At 47.1% G+C, this 18,823-nt stretch overlaps 1 protein-coding gene across 6 annotated transcripts in view; it reads left to right on the forward strand.

Annotated features, from left to right (window-relative positions):
- Positions 1-18,823, forward strand: part of POU2F3 (POU class 2 homeobox 3) — a 79,430-nt gene that overhangs the window by 49,495 nt on the left and 11,112 nt on the right. For 5 of the 6 annotated variants that reach the window (XM_030764537.2, XM_030764540.2, XM_022560292.3 and 2 more), the window contains 5 exons: positions 11,113-11,217; positions 12,458-12,560; positions 14,811-14,893; positions 17,202-17,384; positions 17,789-17,930. In XM_030764537.2, the coding sequence (XP_030620397.1) occupies positions 11,113-11,217; positions 12,458-12,560; positions 14,811-14,893; positions 17,202-17,384; positions 17,789-17,930 (616 nt within the window). Of the gene's footprint in view, positions 1-9,964; positions 10,207-11,112; positions 11,218-12,457; positions 12,561-14,810; positions 14,894-17,201; positions 17,385-17,788; positions 17,931-18,823 lie in introns of those variants that run through there. The other variant, XM_089915706.1, reaches the window with a different exon arrangement.

The following is an 18,823-nucleotide window of genomic DNA, read 5'->3' on the forward strand; positions in this document are numbered from 1 at the left end:
CCTTATTGGTCATATCATTTGCAAATATCTTCTCCCATAGGAGAAGATATTCTCAGTAGGCTGTCTTTTTGTTTTGTCGATGGTTTTGTTTGCTGCACAAAAGCTTTTTAAGTTAATTAGGTCTTGTTTATTTTATTTAATTTAATTTTTTTTAATTTTATTTTGCCTTATGAGACAGATCCATCCAAAAAATATTGCTACAATTTATGTTAAAGAGTGTTCTTCCTATGTTTTCTTCTAGGAGTTTTATGGTTTCTGGGCTTACGTTTAGGTCTTTAATCCATTTTGAATTTATTTTCGTATATGGTGTGAAAAAAATGTTCTAATTTCATTCTTTTACATGTAGCTGTCCAGCTTTTCCAGTACCACTTATTGAAGAGACTGCCTTTTCCCCATTGTATATTCGTACCTCTTTTTTGTAAATTAGTTGACCGTAGTGTGTGCATTTATTTCTGGGTTCTATATTCAGTTCCATTGATCTATGTGTCTGTTTTTGTACCATTACCATACTGTTTTGATTACTGTATCTTTGTAATATAGTCTGAAGTCAGGGAGCATGATACCTTCAGCTCTGTTCTTTCTCTCAAGATTGTTTTGGCTATTCGGGTCTTTTGTGTTTCCGTACAAATTTCCATACAACAAATAATTTTATTTCTTCTAGTCCTGTGAATAACGCCATTGGTATTTTGATAGTGATTGCATTGAGTCTAGAGATTGCCTTGGTCATTTTAACAATATTAATTCTTCTAACCCATGAACATGGTGTGTCTTTCTACCTGTCTGTGTCATCTTCAGTTTCCTTCATCAGTTCTGAGTACATGTCTTTTACCTCCTTAGTTAGATTTATTCCGAGGTATTTTATTCTTTTTGATGTGATTTTAAATGGGATTGTTTTAATTTCTCCTTCTGATAGTTCATTGTTAGTGTATAGAAGTGCAACAGATTTCTGTATATTAATTTTGTATCCTGCAACTTTACTGAATTCATGGATGAGCTCTAGTAGTTTCTTGGTAGTGTGTTTAGGATGTTCTATGTATGGTATAATGTCATCTGCAAACAGTGACGACAGTTTTCCTTCTTCTTTTCTGATTTGGATAGCTCTTATTTCTTTCTTGTCTGGTAGCTGTGGCTAGGACTTCCCATACTATGTTGCATAAAAGTGGGCATCCTTGTCTTGTTCCTAATCTTAGAGGAAATGCCTTCAGTTTTTCACCATTGAGTATGATGTTAGCTGTAGACTTGTTATATATGGCGTTTATTATGTTGAGGTATGTTCCCTCTATATTCACTTTGTGGAGAATCTTTGTAGAAGGATGTTGTTGACTTTTGTCAAAAGCCTTTTCTGCATCTATTGAGATGATCATGTAATTTTTTATTCTTTAATTTGTTAATGTGGTATATCACGCAGATTGATTGGTGAATACTGAACCATCCTTGCAGCCCTGGAATAAATCCTACTTGATCACGGTACATGATATTTTTAATGTATTGTTGGATTCAGTTTGCTAATATTTTGTTGAGGATTTTTGCATCTATGTTCATCAGTAATGCTGGCCTGTAATTTTCTTTATTTGTGATATCTTTGTCAAGTACTCTTTAAGGGCAAGTAGAGATGTATAAAATACAAGATCTCTATTCAAAAATGAAACCAATAAGTATCTATCCAAAACTGAAATAAAGGGTTTGGAGATGTAAGAAATATATTTCAGTGACTGAAAATCCACTTATTTGGGAAACTTCCTCAGAAAATCCTAGAAATTTGAAAGAAGTGTTGAATTTTAAATCAGATAACTTGAGTTCAAATCAGAGCTTTCCTCCTAGCCAGCCATGTACCTTGGATACATCATTTACCTTTCATGAACCTTGTTTACCTCAACAGTAAAACAGGAATAGCATCACTTGCCTTTTCAATCTCATGGGAATATTCTGAAAATAGACCAAACTGATATGTTTGAAAGTACTTTGTAAGCTGTAGAACATCATGGAAAGGTATAAGTGAGGTCTGCAGGCCACAGACCTACAGGTGTTGCCTGCTGGTAGACAATGACTCAAGATGCGGCAGAAGAAGGAGATGGATTCCCAGTTATTGCTAAAAAAAATACACACACACACACAACACACGCACACACAGGATACACATATCTGCATATATGTGTGTTTATTTAGAAAATGTGCCCCTAAACCTCTCAAGACTTCCCTTTCACCAGGTAAAGGAGGGAACTGTAACTAACTTGAATACCTCATAAACTAAGAACTTCCACACAGACTAATGAAATTTTGAGTGCTTACTATTTTTAATATTAATTTTAAATTAAGATTAATCTTAATTTTTTTTAATTTAAAATGAATAATTACCTTTAAAAATTTGAACACTGCGGAAATATTTGACTTAGAAAGTGAATACCTTCTGAAACCCCAAATACCCTCCACTCCATCTCTTATTAGCAGCTGGATTATGTTCTTTCAGAATTTTTTCTGTGTTAGTTCTTTCAGTCCTGCAGGCATTCAACAGAGAATTCCTGAAATAGTCCTTTGTTATAAAGGATAAACCTTTAGGGGTGGAAATACATTTTCTATCCTAAACACTTGCCATTCTGTCTCCTCTTCTCCGTTCTTACTGTTTTGGCCTTAGGCATGTCCTCATGAGTTCTTTACCTAGACTATTGCAATAAACAGCTTTTGTAGCTAGCTGTCCCACTTACAGTTGTCCTCTCTTCAAATCCATATTCCACACAGCTGTTAACATAATCGAACTAAACAAAACTCTCGCGTGTCCCTGCCCTTTACTTGAGTCACACTTTGCCCCCGAGTCCAGCCTCGACTCCTTTGTGTGACCCACAGGACCTCTGTCGTCAGGCCCTGGCTGTTTGCCCAGGCCTCTCCCACCCCACGCTGCTGCGACGCTGAATAGCTTGTCGCTCCTGAACATGAAGCCCTGTTTCACCATCTGTGACTGTGTACAAGCTGCTCCCATTTCCTGGCATGCCCTGCTTTATCTTCTCCTGGTGAAACTGTCTTTGTCCTTCAGGGCTCCTCAGAGGCTTCACTTCTCTTCCGTGGAGACTTCCTACCTCATTCCCCTTTCTCTATCTATCCTCTGCCCTGACAAAGCAAATCACAACCTCTCCACGTGACCACTGTACCGCCTTCCCATTGCTGTAAGTACTGCACTCTAGGTAATTGCTTTTTTACTTGCTGTCTCCTAATTAATCTGGAAGGTCCTATTCACCTTTGTGTCCCAGTTCCTCTTGGTATACAATGGGTGTATACCAAATATTTATTGAGCTAAACTGGGAAGGGGACCTTTATGGGGCAGGAAAACCTCTGTTTAAAGCATGCCACATGGAGGACTGTCTACTCCAACTGCTGTTGGAGCATACCTGGTGTCAGAGGGCCACAGAGGTGCCTCGTTTTATTTGGGGTACCAGAAGAATACAAGAGATAAGGGCCTCAGCCTTACTTAGAAGACTGTTCTCAAATATGAATCTTACCAGGGAAAAGCCTTTTACGTGCATTTATAGCCAACACTCAGGCTTTCAGAGACAGGCTTCCAGGTCACAGGCAGTTCCCCAGGGGATGCCAAAGAGAATCTCATTCAGACTTGTTGAAAGTTTGCTTTCGATAACTATGTCAGCCTCACATCCATGTAAAAGTCCTAGGCTACAGTTGTGGATGGAAATGTTTACACCAACTGTGCACCACACGTGAAAACAGCATGGCACATGGGGAGGCAGAGGTCAACAAGCTCATTTTTACGTGGGAACTTCTGGGTGGCAACCCAGTGGGGCCGCCTTACAGAGTGGTATAGGCAAAAGAGGGCCTGGAGGCCAAAGACCCAAATAGAAAGTCAGGCTCTGCTTTTCCTGGCTGTGTGATGGACATATTAATTCCTCCTACTCTTGGTTCCTACATCTGTATAAATGGTTGGATAAGATTTTTTCCCTCGTTGAATCATCATGAAGAATAAATGATGATACTTTTGAAAGTGCTTTTTAGTTTCTAAAATGCTTTAAAAATATTCCTTTTTCCCTTTCTCGAACTGATGCTCTTGGAGCTAATCTGTATAGCGCTTCATAGTCACAGGTTGGTGTGTATGCATGCATGTGTGTGCATGTGTGCCTGTGTGTCCGGGACGAGCAAGGCATCTGTCCTTCCTTTCATTAGTGTCCTTTGGGCCCCAGAGTAAAATGTACACTGGCGTGAGGATTTCATGGCATGGCTGAGGCTTGTCTTTCCCCTCTCTACCTCTCTTCCTCATGATGAGGGAGGAAAAGAGCAAATATCAACCCCCTGGAGTTAATTCATCCATGTGAGAGTCAAGGGAATACAGAATGCTCGTTCTCAAACCAAGTGTATTAGGTTACACATCAAGTAGATGTGTGCTTTATCTGTGTCTAAACCTTACCCTGTGTAGTAATGGAGAACTCTGAATCAGGACTGAGATTAAATCTTATTAGAGCAATGGGATTAGGGTTACTACTGAGTTACTTGAGGAGCCGGAATAGGCAACAACATCAGAGTGATAGAAGTAGAAGATAGAGCCGTGCTGCGGTGCAGTGAATGGACCAGATACTGGGTGCAGGGTGAGGAGACCAGCCCTTAGGGGCCCTGCCTTAGTCTCCAGGCCTGGCTTGGCTGCAGCTCTAGCTGTGTTGCCCTGAGCAGGTGATTTCTCCTCTCTGGACATCAGGAGCCACAGCTGTAAAATGAGCCATTTGAACCAGGTGATATCTACATTTCCTTCCAGTTCTATGGAGAAGGAAGGGAATCAACACTTGTTGAATGTCTTGCATGCACCCGACACAATCCGTGCTAAGCTACCTTGAAGAGTCTATGATTCTATCACACATGGTAGTCAGGTTTATGTAGAAGAACTATGGAATCAAATAGACGTGGATTGACATTCCAGATCTATTAGTTACCAGCAGTGTAACTTTCAGCCAGTTTCTTGACTTTTCCAAGCCTCAGTCTTTTCATCTGCAAAATGGGTCTAGTGACACAATAAACATACTTGTAGGCTCACAAGCCAACGCCCACTCTCTCTTCTATACATTCCAAATTTCTTAAGTAGACTCCATCTCATCTATTTTCCTCCTTTTGTGGAGGCATAATCTAGGCCTAGATGGATGAATGAAGTAAATAAATATTAGATCATGCAGGTTTTTAGAGGCAGGGACAGAGCCCGAAGTCAGGTCTCCTGGTTGATTCTGAGCCTTGTACTTGTTTCCTGGATGTCTTTTTTTTTTTTTTTTCTCCATTCCCTGCTCTAAAAAGGATTACAGAGTCTTCCCATGATAGGCAACCCAATGTATGCAAAAGAACCCAGTGTGATGACAGCCAGCATTCACACACAAGATGATTCCCAAGAAGAGCCACTGGCAAACAGTTCTCAGAGTTTGATTCTGAGACCGTGCTCAGCATTTCTTACCCCACCCCACCTCCTGCCATTCCACTTCTTGCGGGGCAGAACAGCTATCTATGTGGGCGAATCAACAGTTCTGTGTGGCGCTCCTTCCCAGCCAAAGAACCAGAGAAGGTAGCTCTGTGCCCTTGTCCAACAGGTAGGAAACCAGGAAAACCAGAAGACTCTGACTCAAGACAGATCAGGGTTGGGAATTCCCTGGCTGTCCAGTGGTTAGGACTCGGTGCTTTCACAGCTGGGGCCCGGGGTTCAATCCCTGGTCAGGGAAGTAAGATCCTGCAAGCTGCGTGGCGTGGCCAAAAAAAAAAAAGATCTGGGTCAAAAAAGAGAACTTGCATCAATCCAGGTCCTCACTGGAAGCAGACGCTGCTGGCATCTCCCGAGGGCTGGGAAGTGGTACCATGGTTAAAGTTGTTCGAGTCCTGGGCACCAAAAATATCTGGGAGGATGCGTCCTCAAAGAGAGCACAGCTCCTTCCTAGAGTTTTAAAACTTGAATGCACGGACCTATATGCCAGAGGGAGAAGAAAATTTTTATGGGCTTAAAATGATGGGGTTTTTTCAGATATGTGTCAGCACTAGCAGTGCTGTGCCCTAAGAACTGAAGCCAAAGCATTAAATAACATGATGGCTAAGCTTTTTGCCTTTCCAGAGGAGGTACAAGCAGGAAAAACAAGGATGCCTCTTTGGAAAGCTTCTTTTCGGGAGGGAACAACTCTAAGTGGCTCCAGCCTCCTAAGAAACCATATGTTTATTAAAGGGCCCCATGTCTCCTCACTTCCATCACTCTTTTGTCTAGAAGTTCGATGCTTTCCAGGAGACGATCACAATGTGCATGGGCAAAGGTGTGCCTAGGCTGGTCTGTCGTAGGTCTGACTAGAGACCAGGGACTGGATGAGGCCATCTCCCCAGGTAATTCAGGGTAGCATCCAAAGAGGCAGGAGCCTTGGACTCATAGGGAGCGGCCAGGAGCCATGGAGAAAGGAGAGTCCCCCAAGCAAAAATACAGCCAGCGTCTCTTAGGGGGCTCTCAGCCTTGTTCATCTGAGATAAGTAACCAGCCTGCCCTACTCTACCGCTTGGAATATATTTTTAGGATCTTTTCATGAGCAAAACGTTTGTCAACCCTTTTATAGATCAGTTACGAAACAGAAACTCTTCCTCACTGCTAGGGAGACGTATAGAAGGGGGGAAGAAAGAAAAAAAATCTTGCCTGTAATTGAAGGCAGGTTGGGAGATGTTCACGCTTTGAAATTCTCCTTCTTGTGAAATGTTTATGAAACACTTTCCACAAACGAGTTATGCAACTGGCACTACAGCTTTGATCATTTTCATCGCCAGTGATATATTCATTAATGTTGAGTTGTTTTCCCCCCAAGAGAGTGCCATGTGAAATGTCCCGGGGAGGGGGCTAAGGCTAGGTACTCCAGCCCCATTGCATGACCCCAAACAGATGGTTAATAAGGAGGTCCAAGTGTAGGTCTGGGCCAGAACATCACCTATGGTCTGTTCTCTCTCCCATCCCTGAGATGTTTGTAGTATTGTTTTGTAGATAGAGTGCCTGGGGAGGGTCAGAGGACCATTCTCTTGTAGCGTTTAGCCAGTGTCTTGTCGTGTAACTTTACACGCATCTCTGAAGCACTCCTGGTCTCTGTGAGATGGGAAGATAAACACTCATCCCCACACTTCCTGGCTGGGCGGTGAAGCCAAGTAAGGAATGTATGAAGGGTTTCCAGTTCCTCAGAAGGGGCTCTCTCTTCCCAGAATGAGGCTATTTCTTTCTAAAGCAGGTGATGTCAGGGAGTTCGCTGGGATTAGAAAAGATAATCACCCATGATACCTTTCTACCTCCCTGGTCACTGCCCAAGACTCAGTGTAACACCTTTGCACAGCTCGGTGGGTGGAGAAGATCCTGAACTAACAAGCCATGTCTAACATATGGACGGGATGACCGATGGCTGTGACCAGGCAGAGGCCTCTGTGGTGGCCCACATCCCCAGGGATTAGTCCATCCCAAACAGGGCCTGGAGAAATATTTCACTTGCGTGAGAAGAAGCTCCAAAGGGACCCTGGAGATGATCTTCACGGTTCCAGACAGGCTGTGGGTTTGGTTGGGTTTTCACAAGTACGGGGGAAATTGGGTCTTCATCCAATTTGCCTCCGGTTCTCACATTAGAAGTCAATGAGATCCAACAGAAGTCTGTCTCATTTTCCCAATCCACAGCCAACACCCAGTTGCCTGGAAAGGCTCCAATCTTTTCCATTCGACAGCTGTGAAAGGGCTTTTTGGATTTGGAAGGGACTTGATTTCTTGATTTCTTATTGTCTTCGCTAGCCCCTGAACTCTCAGAGAATCGTCAGAGAAGTGTGTCGGGGTCGGGAGGGCAGGCAGAGTTGCTGCTGTATCTTCTCCTCCTCCAAGTTCAGCTCTGCTCTTTCTGAGACTCACCGACCAAACTGGAGATTTTAGAATTTGTCACAGGAGAAGTAGTCTGCTTTACTGTCTTTCAGATTGGTTTGTTTAGGATTGTCTCCTTTGGGGTTTACCGTCAGCAGCTCACACACAAGGGGTAATGAATTATGAAAAATGAAGGAGTAAGAGGTTAATAAAGCAAGAACTGAGAAGAGGAACACACAGAGTTGTCAAAACGCCCCAGGCTAACACCCAGAGGGATTTATTTTTGCTATCAGACACTTCATTTTCAGAAGTGGGAGGTCGGCAGTGCCCCTAAAAGAGTTTGGAGGGCAATTGATCCAGGAAGCAGATGAAAGAGTGAGTTTTCTTTCATGATGGTGCTGGTTTCTGAAATTAAGTGTTGCAGGAAGACCTGGCACTGATTCTAACAGATAGCACCCAGGTTGGAGGCAAAGCACATGTTTTCAAGCTGTGTCATAGCTGCACCCCCTTATCTCCCCGTTGCGCATAATGAGTCTATAAAGGAACCCTGCCACTTGCCTCTGAGCTGGAGCCGCGCCAAGCTGCCTGCGGTGGTTCCACCAGCGTGCTTTGAGCTCCAATTTTCCATGTTCTCCCTCCGTCCCCCTCCATTCTGCCTCACCTATCCCCACTCGGGATGAGGGCCGTCCAGGAGAAGGAGGGGGTTGCAGAAGGGAGATGTGGGGAAGGGAGGCTTCCCTTAAGTAAAATCTCCCCTCTGAGCAAAGCTTAAGATTGGTGGTGGTTTGAAATAAGTAGTTTACCATCTATTTTGAGCTTTTTAAAACCTGCTAACAAATGTTTCCCCGGAATCTAGGATGTGAAAACTCTAATTTCTGGGGGAAGAACTAGGACAGCAAGCTTCTTAGATGGAGATACCAAGTGTGGGTGGGGAGAGCTGAAGGGCACTGGGGGTAGGGATGGCGGCTGTCCTGGAGATCACTCCTGGGGGGCAATGCCTTTGGAGTTCTCCTGATGTCTAGCTCTCTGCCCCCATTGTGCTACTTCCTGACGCTCTCCCTTCCTCTTCTTTGCTTCCAAGACTCCAGAATAGCCTCCTTAGGTGAGAGAAGAGAGGAGTGATTTGTAAAGACTGTCCCTAAAAGAAGCATCCTCTTACCAATTTGGGCGCAACTAGGACTTCCTAGTGCTGTTTAGATCTGCTTTATCTAAGAACACTACAGCAACGTGGACTAGCCAGATTCTGCCAAATACACCACGGAATTGGAATTTTATAATTCCATTCTAGGACTGAAAGAAAAATGATGTAGAATCATACAACAGATGGGGAAACCAAGTCTTATAGATATGAAATGATTGCTCAAGGTTACATGGTCAGTTAGAGTCAGAGTTAGGACTGGAAACAAGTTCTAGCTCCCTGTTTGATGTCTTCCTCGCTGTATCCCGCTGAAGGATGGAGAGGTGGATTCTGATTATGTCTTTTATTCAGTTAGCATGCATTCAGTTCCCACTATGTACAAGGCACCATATTTAGGACGTGAGCTCCCTCCTCAGTCTCTGTCACTCAACAAGATCTTCCTAACTCTCCAACCAAAGGGAACTCTTGGTTGAGTAATCCAAAGCACCATTCTTCCACAGCGATTAAACACAAGTAGAACTGTTAGTCTGAACCTTTACCTTGGGTTAAACTAATACAGAAAAGATTCCAGGATGTCAGTGATATTCCCTATATAGACCATGAAAATGCTTTAAGCCAGGGTCGCTATGGCCAGGAGGTTCCATCAGAGGGTCGCCCAATGTCTTTTATAAGGTATGGTCTAGATCCCAAGCTCCCTGCCATATTATATGAATCCAAAGTCACTTGCATACTCCCTACCCAACGCCCCCATCCCCACAATGGACTTCCTGAAACGCTGCAAGACGGTACAGTAAGTCCCCTACATACAAACGAGTTCCATTCTGAGAGCGTATTCTTAAGTCCAATTTGTTCACAAGTCCAACAAAGAGAGCCTAGGTGCCCAGCTAACACAATCGGCTATACAGTACTGTACTGTAATATGTTTATAATACTTTTCACACAAGTAATACATAACAAACAAACAAAAAATAAAGCAAACATTTTAAATCTTACAGCACAGTACCTTGAAAAGGACAGTAGTAAAGTACAACCGCTGGCATACAGGGGCTGGCATCAAGTGAACAGGCAAGAAGAGTTACTGAATGGAGGAGGGAGAGGAGGTGAGAGATGGTAGAGCTGAGGGATCGTCAGCAATAAGAGACAGAGGGCAAGCTGCAATTTCACTCACGCCTGATGTCGATGGCACCAGTTCTGGTTCCTTGCTGGAACCAGATGCATGTTCGCATCTCTGAAAGTCTGCAACTTGAAGGTTCGTATGTAGGGGACTTACTGTAGTTTTTCTCGGGGTGGGAGGAGGGGTGGCCACAAGTAGTGCTTCCTGCCCTGCCCTTGGACACCTGGAAAGCCCACAGGTGGGTGGTTGGTGCTGCCACCGAAGGGTGGCGGAGGCTGGAGAGGGTTTGCACACCACCACAGTCCCCTCAGGCTGCAACTACAGCAGTGATTGTGAAGGAGACATGTCCCCACCTGTAGGGAGACAGGCAAGGACTGTCACCTAAGCCACATGGGTGAAGAGGCCAGCTGCAAAGGTAGCTCAGCACGCAGAGGGCAGACAAGTGTGGAAAACAAGGGGGGACGGAGGGGAAACTGGCTCCCAGACTTTGGGATTTCGTGGACCAGGAAAATAAAAAAACATAATATAAAGGAGATTGGTAAAGGGTTGCCAATTTTTTTTTTTAATTTGTGAAAGTGCGGAGTTTTTAAAATACGATTTAGGATCACCATCATTTCCTAAAAGAAATTCTAACATACCACCCCCCAAGAAAAAAGAACATCACCTTGGAATCTAAAAGAAATGTCTAAAGTCACTACAAAAATTCCTCGTCTTTTGGCGTTTCAGTGAGGAAGAGCATATATTGCACTATGTACCAGCACATGCCCCGGAGTGGTGTTCGGGAACGATCAATCCAGGTGGATTCCCCATCTCGAGGATGGTTACTCCAGAGAGACTCTCACCTCTGTCCCTTACCAGCTGCCCCGGCCCGAAGGGCTCACACAGGCAGGAAAGTCAAGCTGCAGCCCAGTAGACGCTGAGCTAGTTCTTTGACTCTCCAGGCTTGTCACTTATCTCCTGCCTCGGTCTTCTCTAAGTTTCTACTTCTGTCTGCCTGGGGAGGCCCAGAACTGATGCTCTCCCCCCTGCCTCCACTTACAGATTAAAACCGAGGACCTCAGTGACTCTCTGCAGCAGACCCTCTCCCATCGGCCATGCCACCTGAGTCAAGGACCTGCCATGATACCTGGAAACCAAATGTCTGGGGTAAATGGCAGCCCGAGTCGGGAAGCCCTGATATTCTCAGAGGGCCAGTGAGTTTAAGTCAAGCCTCCTGCAAAATGCTTCACCTCTAGATCTGGCTCTCAGTGAATGCAGATTGGGCTAAAAAAAATCCCCTGCAGGGAAGCTTGGAGGCCTGCATTGGGAGGGGGGCTGGGTTACAGAAAAATCCTCTGAAAGATGAAGCCTGGCTAGTTATGGGAAGAAGGAGGTCTCCACCTCTCGGGAAGAAAAAGGAGTCAATCTTGCCAAAACAATGGAGCTAACCCCTACAATGGGGTTAGCTAGCCCCTAACAATGGGGCTGGGGTCTGCCAGCCATATTCAGGGGAGCCCCATGATGACAGCTGCTGCTGTGGTTACAGAGCATCTCCGTCGCCAGTAAGCCCATTCTCCTCCCCCAAGGTTTTGTCATACTAGAAGGAATAAAGAGGCACCTGAAATAGTAACGACAAATGTCTGAGAAGGCGGGTGTCCACGCGGCAAGCCCCTTTCTCGATCTGGATTCCCAGGGGAGGAAAGAGCCGACCCTTCCCTGGAAATATTTAAGACTAGAGCGTGCATTTATTCCTTCACTTCTTTATTCAGCAGGGGTTTACCAAGTCTTTCCTTTGTGCACAGACCTAAGCTCAGTCCTGTGGGGTCACAGAACCCTGGGGGTCTAGGTCGCAGAGGACTCCCAGATCCCCCAGGTATTGGGAAGTAGTATTTCCCTTTTGGGGGCTTTTGGGAGGAACCCAGGGGAAATGGACTTTCTGTTTAATCAAAGTGGTTTTATTAAGGACGAATAATGTGCCTCTTCCTCCAGGAAAGGTTCAGGACCAGGAAATGGCCAAGACAAAAGCGGCTTTTAGCATATCAAGTGGCGTGAGATTTTTTTTTTTAAATTAGAAAATTGGGATTGCATGTCATTTCTAGGATAAACCTCTGAGAGATGGATAATACCCACAGTCTGTGCCCTCGGGGCATTACCTGTAGCTGGGAGACCTTTCTGATACACAAAAAGGTTAAATAACAAGGCAAGGTTTAAGCGAGGCACAGCTTGGCTGAGTGCAGGAGGTGTAACAACACCATCATTAATGGGGTAGCTGCTATGTGTCAGACACAGGGATACAGAGGCATAGGGCAAGGTCCCTATGGAGACCCACAGGACAGATGGGCGGCGGGCAGATGGAGCCCACACTTGCAGCTTGTAAATTCTGTGATGCCTGTATCTCCCTGCACAGGACATGGCTTCCCTCCACCCGCTCCAGCAGCTTGTGCTGGTTCCCGGACACCTACAGTCTGTCTCCCAGTTCCTGCTATCTCAGACCCAGCCTGGGCAGCAAGGTGAGAAACCCTGGGGGCTTCTACATAGATGAGTGTGCTAAGGATCTGCTTCTGCCTGCTGGGACCCAAGTGTGGGGCGTGGCTGACTGGCTCACCCTCTAGTATTAAGAGCGGCTTGTCCACCTCAGGGCCCGAGGAAGCGACCTGGTGTGGCCCTCCAGGTTGAGTCTCCTTTTCTGCTTCCCCTTCCCATCATCCTCAATTTCATGGCCAGTTGAGACCGAAGGCGCAAGGGTGGCAGGAGCTGGGGCAGAACAAGGAAGGAGGAGCTCCTTGGGAATCACAGTCCAGATAAGTCCCGGATCCTTGGAAATCTCCCCAGGTTGTGGACGTGGACTCAGACTTCCACCCTTGGGAAGCTGGAATTCCATTTGGGTAGAGCGGCAGTGCCGCCCACAGGCTGTGGAGAGCGTTTTCAGGTTTTCTTTGGCAGGGAAGTTACTCACAGACAACTTCTCCTTGGCCAAGAACAAACAGATTAGAATATGCACAATAATAGCTAACATTTCTTGAGCATGATATGCCAGGAGCTCTGCGGAGTGATTTTCCTGACATCTTTCAAAATAACCTCGTGTGGTAGGTAGTCATATTATGTCACCGGTGACCTACTAGAAAGTTCCATAAAAGTCTGTCGGAAACCCGTGTTCTTGGCATTGCACTGTACTGCCTCTCCCTCTCCCATCTCCACCAAGTAGGGCTGAAAGTGATGAAGTATAAGCTTCCCTCCATTGCACAAATCCCGAGGAGAGGCTTTGGAAACCCAGAGCCCAAAGAAAACGTAACTCTGCCTTCTGTCCTTAGCACCTGCCCAGGTTATAGTTATCCTTAGTTACCAAGTCATCTCAGAGCGTTCTTATGATGATGAATGAGAACATACGTGAGCCTGTGAGCATTTATCTTAGCTAAACAGTACATGTCATACTCCTGGAATAGGAAAGGGAAGGTAACAGTTCACTCTGTTTCTTTTTGAAAGGCGGTGTTGTGAAACTGGCTCAGGCATATAACCAATGAGGTCAGTGTATGACACAGGGGGAAAGAAACGGTTTAGTATTTGGAATCAGAAAAACTCACTGGTTAAAAAAAAGTCCCCTGCTAGCTGTGTCTCCTTGAGAAACTTACCTAACCTCTCTGAGGTTCAATTTTCTCCTCCCTAAAACTGGAATCATAGTAAAACTCTGCCTCACAAGGTTATTGAGAGTTACTTGACATAATGCATGCGAGAAGGCTTTGTACATTTCAAAAGGCAACGTCAGTGTCAGATTACTATGAGCACTCAAGCTCCCGACTCCCAGTACAGGGCTCCTTACAAGAGCTTTTTTGCCTATGTATTTTAATAACGAAAAATTAAGCCCTGGTTGTTTTCGACTGAGGAGCAAAACGGTCAGCATCAGTAGATCTACACATCAGTGACCCAGAACAGCTTAGGGACGACAGAGAGCCCAGAGTTCTGCTGTGCGCTGAGTGCTTGGGGTGGCCTGCCTCATCGTGTGCTTCGGTAATTTGATGGCCCCATTCCCACGGTGAGAGTGAGAGTCCCTGGCTGTGGCTCTTCTTAGAGGGAGGCCACTGTCACGACCACCATCCAGGCAGAGCCCTTCATGGACAGTTTTCCCGGAGAAAGCGATCCTCAGGCCGTGCAATGAGCAGGTAGAGTCCATACCACCAGGTAGAGTTGCCCCCTGCTCTTCCCTCCTCTCTCAGCCTTTCCTCCCAAGTGTTCAATGTCTGGGTCCTGCCAAGAGCCTCTGCCAATTGGCTGCTGCCCTTTGGAGCTGTATGGCACCATTCCCTTGATCCGGCATCTTTGCAGATCAGGCTAGGCCTTTGTAGCCATCCCAGGTGCTTCTGCAGGCAAAACGGAAACCCTCAGCTCCAGCTTGAATTCTTAGTAGTCATCCCCACTTCTCCTTCCCCCTTGGGTTTCTCCAGGCCTGGTTCTCAAATCCCAGAGCAGGTTGCCTTGACCCTCCTCAGCCTTTCCACCACTCCAGGCAGGCGGGCAGGCAGAAGGACTGGTTTGGGGACTGCTGTTTACATCTGTGTATCCCTGTGTCTGATTCGCCTCCACCTGTGTGTGGCAATCCTGACAGTGCCCATGGGGGCCTCTCCACAAGGCTGGAGGCGGGGTGGATGGACATGATTAGGTAGTGGGGCGGGGACAGTTATCATGGTTCCAAAGCTGTAGAGCATGTCTTTTCAGCTGGCCTGGATTTGATTCGTTTGCTCCTTTGTTCCTCCCCTTTCACCTAGGTCTGCAGTCAAATCTTCTCTCCTTTCCACAGCAGCAAAGCTCTCTCCTCCTCCCACAGACGGGGCTTGGCCTGGCGTCCCAGGTAAACACCCACGTTCTTCCTGTCCCAGCTCCTGACAGAGTTAAGCTCCTAGGCTTCCCCCACCCACTTTACGGTACACTTACCCCTCTGGGAAGAGGGAATCGCGAGGGACTATCCCAGTCGGCACGGGGGCAAATTCAAGCCACAGCCAGAGGAAATGAGGGACCCGGTATCGCTGGTGGAGCCAGAATTAGAAGCCAGAGATTTCAGCTCCCGGGCTAGCCTGCTCTGTGTGCAGGCATTCCACTCCCGCCCCAGTCAGGCCCTGGCATCTCTCCTCTGAGAACCTGGGATCAGCCAACTTTCCAGCGACGCCAAGGTGACTGCCAGCCCTGCCCAGGTGCTCTCAAGCGCCAAGGGGGAGACCAGAAGCCCAGAGACCTGATGTCCTGAGAACACCAAGCCAGGGCCTCTCATCTCTGGGCCTCTCTTAAGAACTGCTCTTCTAGACTGCTTCCTGGAGAGGACAAAGCATGGGTCAGGAGGACGGAGGCCTGCGAGAGGGCCCTTTGCAGAGCTGCCGTGGTGCCACACAGCACCTGTTTTCCAGGGAGAAAAAAGGCACCTCTTCCTCTGGCCAGACGCGGCCTCACGCCAGGGAGTGTGGCTTGGCGAGGGCAACAGGAGCTACACTGGAGCTGCCACTCCTCCCCTTATCTGGGTGACCCGGTGCAGTTAATGCCTGCACTGCTGCATGAGGCGCCTCTGCAGAGATGGACGTGTGGAATAGTTGGGAATGACTGCAGAGACCCTAATGTCCCTTCTCGGGGCTAAGATCCCCGTGGATCACTCAGGGCCCTGGCTTTACAGGGCTAGAGTCCAGTGGAGGCCCCTGGAAGGGGGTGGGTGCCCCCTAGTGGCTAATAGAAATGGGAACCCCAAGAGTCCTGAGCTCTTGGACCTTCTGACTGGTCTCCGAATCGCATCATCACAGACTTAGATCTGGAAGAGATCTGAGAGAGGGTTCAAGATCACCTCTCGTGTCTTATAACACGAGAGCCGGGCGAGACCAGAAGCAGAGAGACTGTTTGGAAGGTTATTAAGATCATCCTGGAGCAGCAGCAAAGGGACTGGCTTTGGGTGGTGGCAATAAGGGTAGAGAGGAGGGGCTGACAGGGGATGTTGGGGAGTTGACTCAGTGCAATTCGGCCGCTGATCGGATGTGAAGGGAGTAGGGGGAAGGTCTAGCAGAGAGCTCAAGACATGTTTGTGGGATGAAAGAACAAATGAGTTCATGAAAAGGAAGGCTGAGAGAGGACCGAGGCCTTGTCCTGAGGGTCTGGTCCACGCCACCTTCTCTCCCACGGAACAGGATCAAAGCTTAATGATTTCAAATCATTCTGCTCTAAAAGACCCTCCCTCGGGGGAAAAGAGTCCTTAGCTTCTCTCTGGTCATCACAAGGCTGCCCGTCTGAATGGGAAGCCTGAATATCTTGGAAGAAAGGAGTAAAGTTAACCCCAGTCTCGGAAAAGAGTAAACTGGAAAGGAGTGAGAAGAGGGTGGACTTAGGCCACGCCATCCACATCGGTAGCAGCCCCTGCCCTGGACACAAGCCCGTTAGGACCCCAAGCCTGATGGGTTTCTGCTTCTTCTCTGTGGACGGGTTGGATTTATTCCTGACCCCAAATGGGCACAACATGGATTCTAGGTATAAGGGTCTGTTCTCCTATGAAAATAAACTAAAGAAAGGATATCTCCTGACAATCACAAATGAGATCAAGGTGCACTTAGACAGCGCTGGAATACCTTTGATTAAAAAAAACAAAAAACAAAATACTGTCCGGAAAGAAGAAGATTGTTTAGAAAATAAAATGGCGGTCACAAGAGTTTGGAATTTTGTGGAAATTCCATTAATGCAGTGAATTTCAGATGCCCTCTGTTATCTTCAGTTAATGCCTGTTGAACACCTCAGTTACTTTGCTTTGTGGAAAAGAACAGGCAAGGCAAACAACCTTTTCCTTGTCCCGTTCTGAGATCTGTTTCAGGGATCTTTGTAAACGAGTCTGCTAGCTCCTTTTATGGTAGAAAACTGAAAGGAGGAAGTTACCTGCTCAGACTCAAATAGTGAGTCATAGACTAAAACCCGGAAAGGCCACCTCCCTGTCCCGCACTCCTACTGTTTCTACCCCAGCTACTGCAGCTATTTGCCAGTCCCTTCATGGAGACTCCAATTTCCACTTGCACACCACCGAAATCATAGGAATCCAATCTGTCATCCTCTAAGTGGGCCTATTCGTACAAAATATCAGGAAATGCGTTTGATCTGTTGACTGTTTGTGCGTTGGCTTGGTGTGTGTCTGCTCTTAGGCAGTTGGGTGCCCTGGGGTGCCAGGATCCTCTTTAGAACCGCAGCTGGAAGCATCCCAGCATCTCCCAGTCCCCAAGCATCTCCCCAGCTCTGGAGGAGCTGACGAGCCCAGTGACCTGGAGGAGCTGGAGAAGTTTGCCAAGACCTTCAAGCAGAGGCGCATTAAGCTGGGCTTCACACAGGTTCGGTTTGGGGCAAGGAGGTGGAAGAACTTGGGTCGAGTGAGCAGAGACTGGGGTTCCCCAGTGGAGGTTTTAAGAGCTCATTGCGTTTGGGGCAAACCCACCGTGTTCCTGTGTCCCCTGAGAATGGGGCACAGTGGCCGTTGGTAGGGAAAATGGGAACTCCACTGGTGGAGGGGAGAGGAATGAGAGCCAGGCGAGGAGCTAGGCACGAGGGCACAGCGCACTCAGAGTCTAGGGAGAGAAATAACCAAGTCTCCATCTTAGAGGGTAGAAACTGGAAGGGAGCCAGGGTGAGCAAAGGTTCGCTGGGTGTGGATAGGCGCTAGGATGGTGAGGGATGTGGACAAAGGAGAGAAGGGGCCTACCTCTCAAAGTTCTTCCCTCTCCATCCCCACGCGCAGGGAGACGTGGGTCTGGCGATGGGAAAGCTGTATGGCAACGACTTCAGCCAGACTACCATCTCCAGATTTGAAGCTCTAAATCTGAGCTTCAAGAACATGTGCAAGCTCAAGCCGCTGCTGGAGAAGTGGCTGAATGATGCAGGTAGGCCTCAGGGACACGAGGATGGATGGAGCCTTAGAAGGTCTGCAGGGAAGGGGATGGTGACTGGTCCGTGTTGGGGCTTTCTTTCTTCCTTTCTTTTTTTTTTTTTAACAACATTTTAAAATTATTATTTATTTATTTTTGGCTGCGCTGGGTCTTAGTTGCAGCGTGCAGGATATATTTTTTTAGTTGCAACATGGACGCTTATTTGCGGCATGCGAGCTTCTTCCTTGCAGCACGCAGACTATTAGTCGTGGCATGCATGCGGGATCTAGTTCCCCGACCAGGGATGGAACCCGGGCCCCGTGCACTGGGAGCGTGGAGTCTTACCCACTGGACCACCGGGGAAGTCCTCTGTGTTGGGGCTTTTGGCAGTCAATACATAGCACCCTTTCCTCTCCTCCTGAGTCTGGAACCAATTGAGAAATAAGACACAGGAGACAGCCAAGTAGAGACGAAAATGTCAGCTTCACTACTGATAAAGCGCATGGAAGACATAGCTTTAGGTCTGTGGCCACGAAGACTTGCCCCATTTTATTCCCTACCCGAGACACACCCAGCCTAGACGGTAGGACAGCTCGCCAGAGACAAAGCTCGGGTCTGCAGAGCAAACACACTTACCCAGAATGCTGTCTGGACTAGGTCTAGGTCAGGGGGTTAGGGAAGTAGGTTCTCTAGGGTCTCATGGCTGGGAGGAGGAGGCAGTAGGCACAACGCAAGCTCTTCACCTGGCGAATTCTTGAGTAGGTTTTCAGAGGGCAGGGAGTTACTCCAAGCTAGACTGGTTGGGAAAGGCTTACAGCAAGAGTAGGGCTTGCAGGAGGATTCAGTCAGGCGTGGGGGGCCAGGAGGTCCGGGTTGTAAGCCAAGGGCAAAACGTTTGCAATAATGAA

Source organism: Delphinapterus leucas, chromosome 7 (assembly GCF_059928025.1).
Source record: "Delphinapterus leucas isolate spDelLeu-1000000601 "Yukka" chromosome 7, BTC_Dleu_Yukka2, whole genome shotgun sequence".
In the NCBI taxonomy this organism is placed as follows: Eukaryota; Metazoa; Chordata; class Mammalia; order Artiodactyla; family Monodontidae; genus Delphinapterus; species Delphinapterus leucas.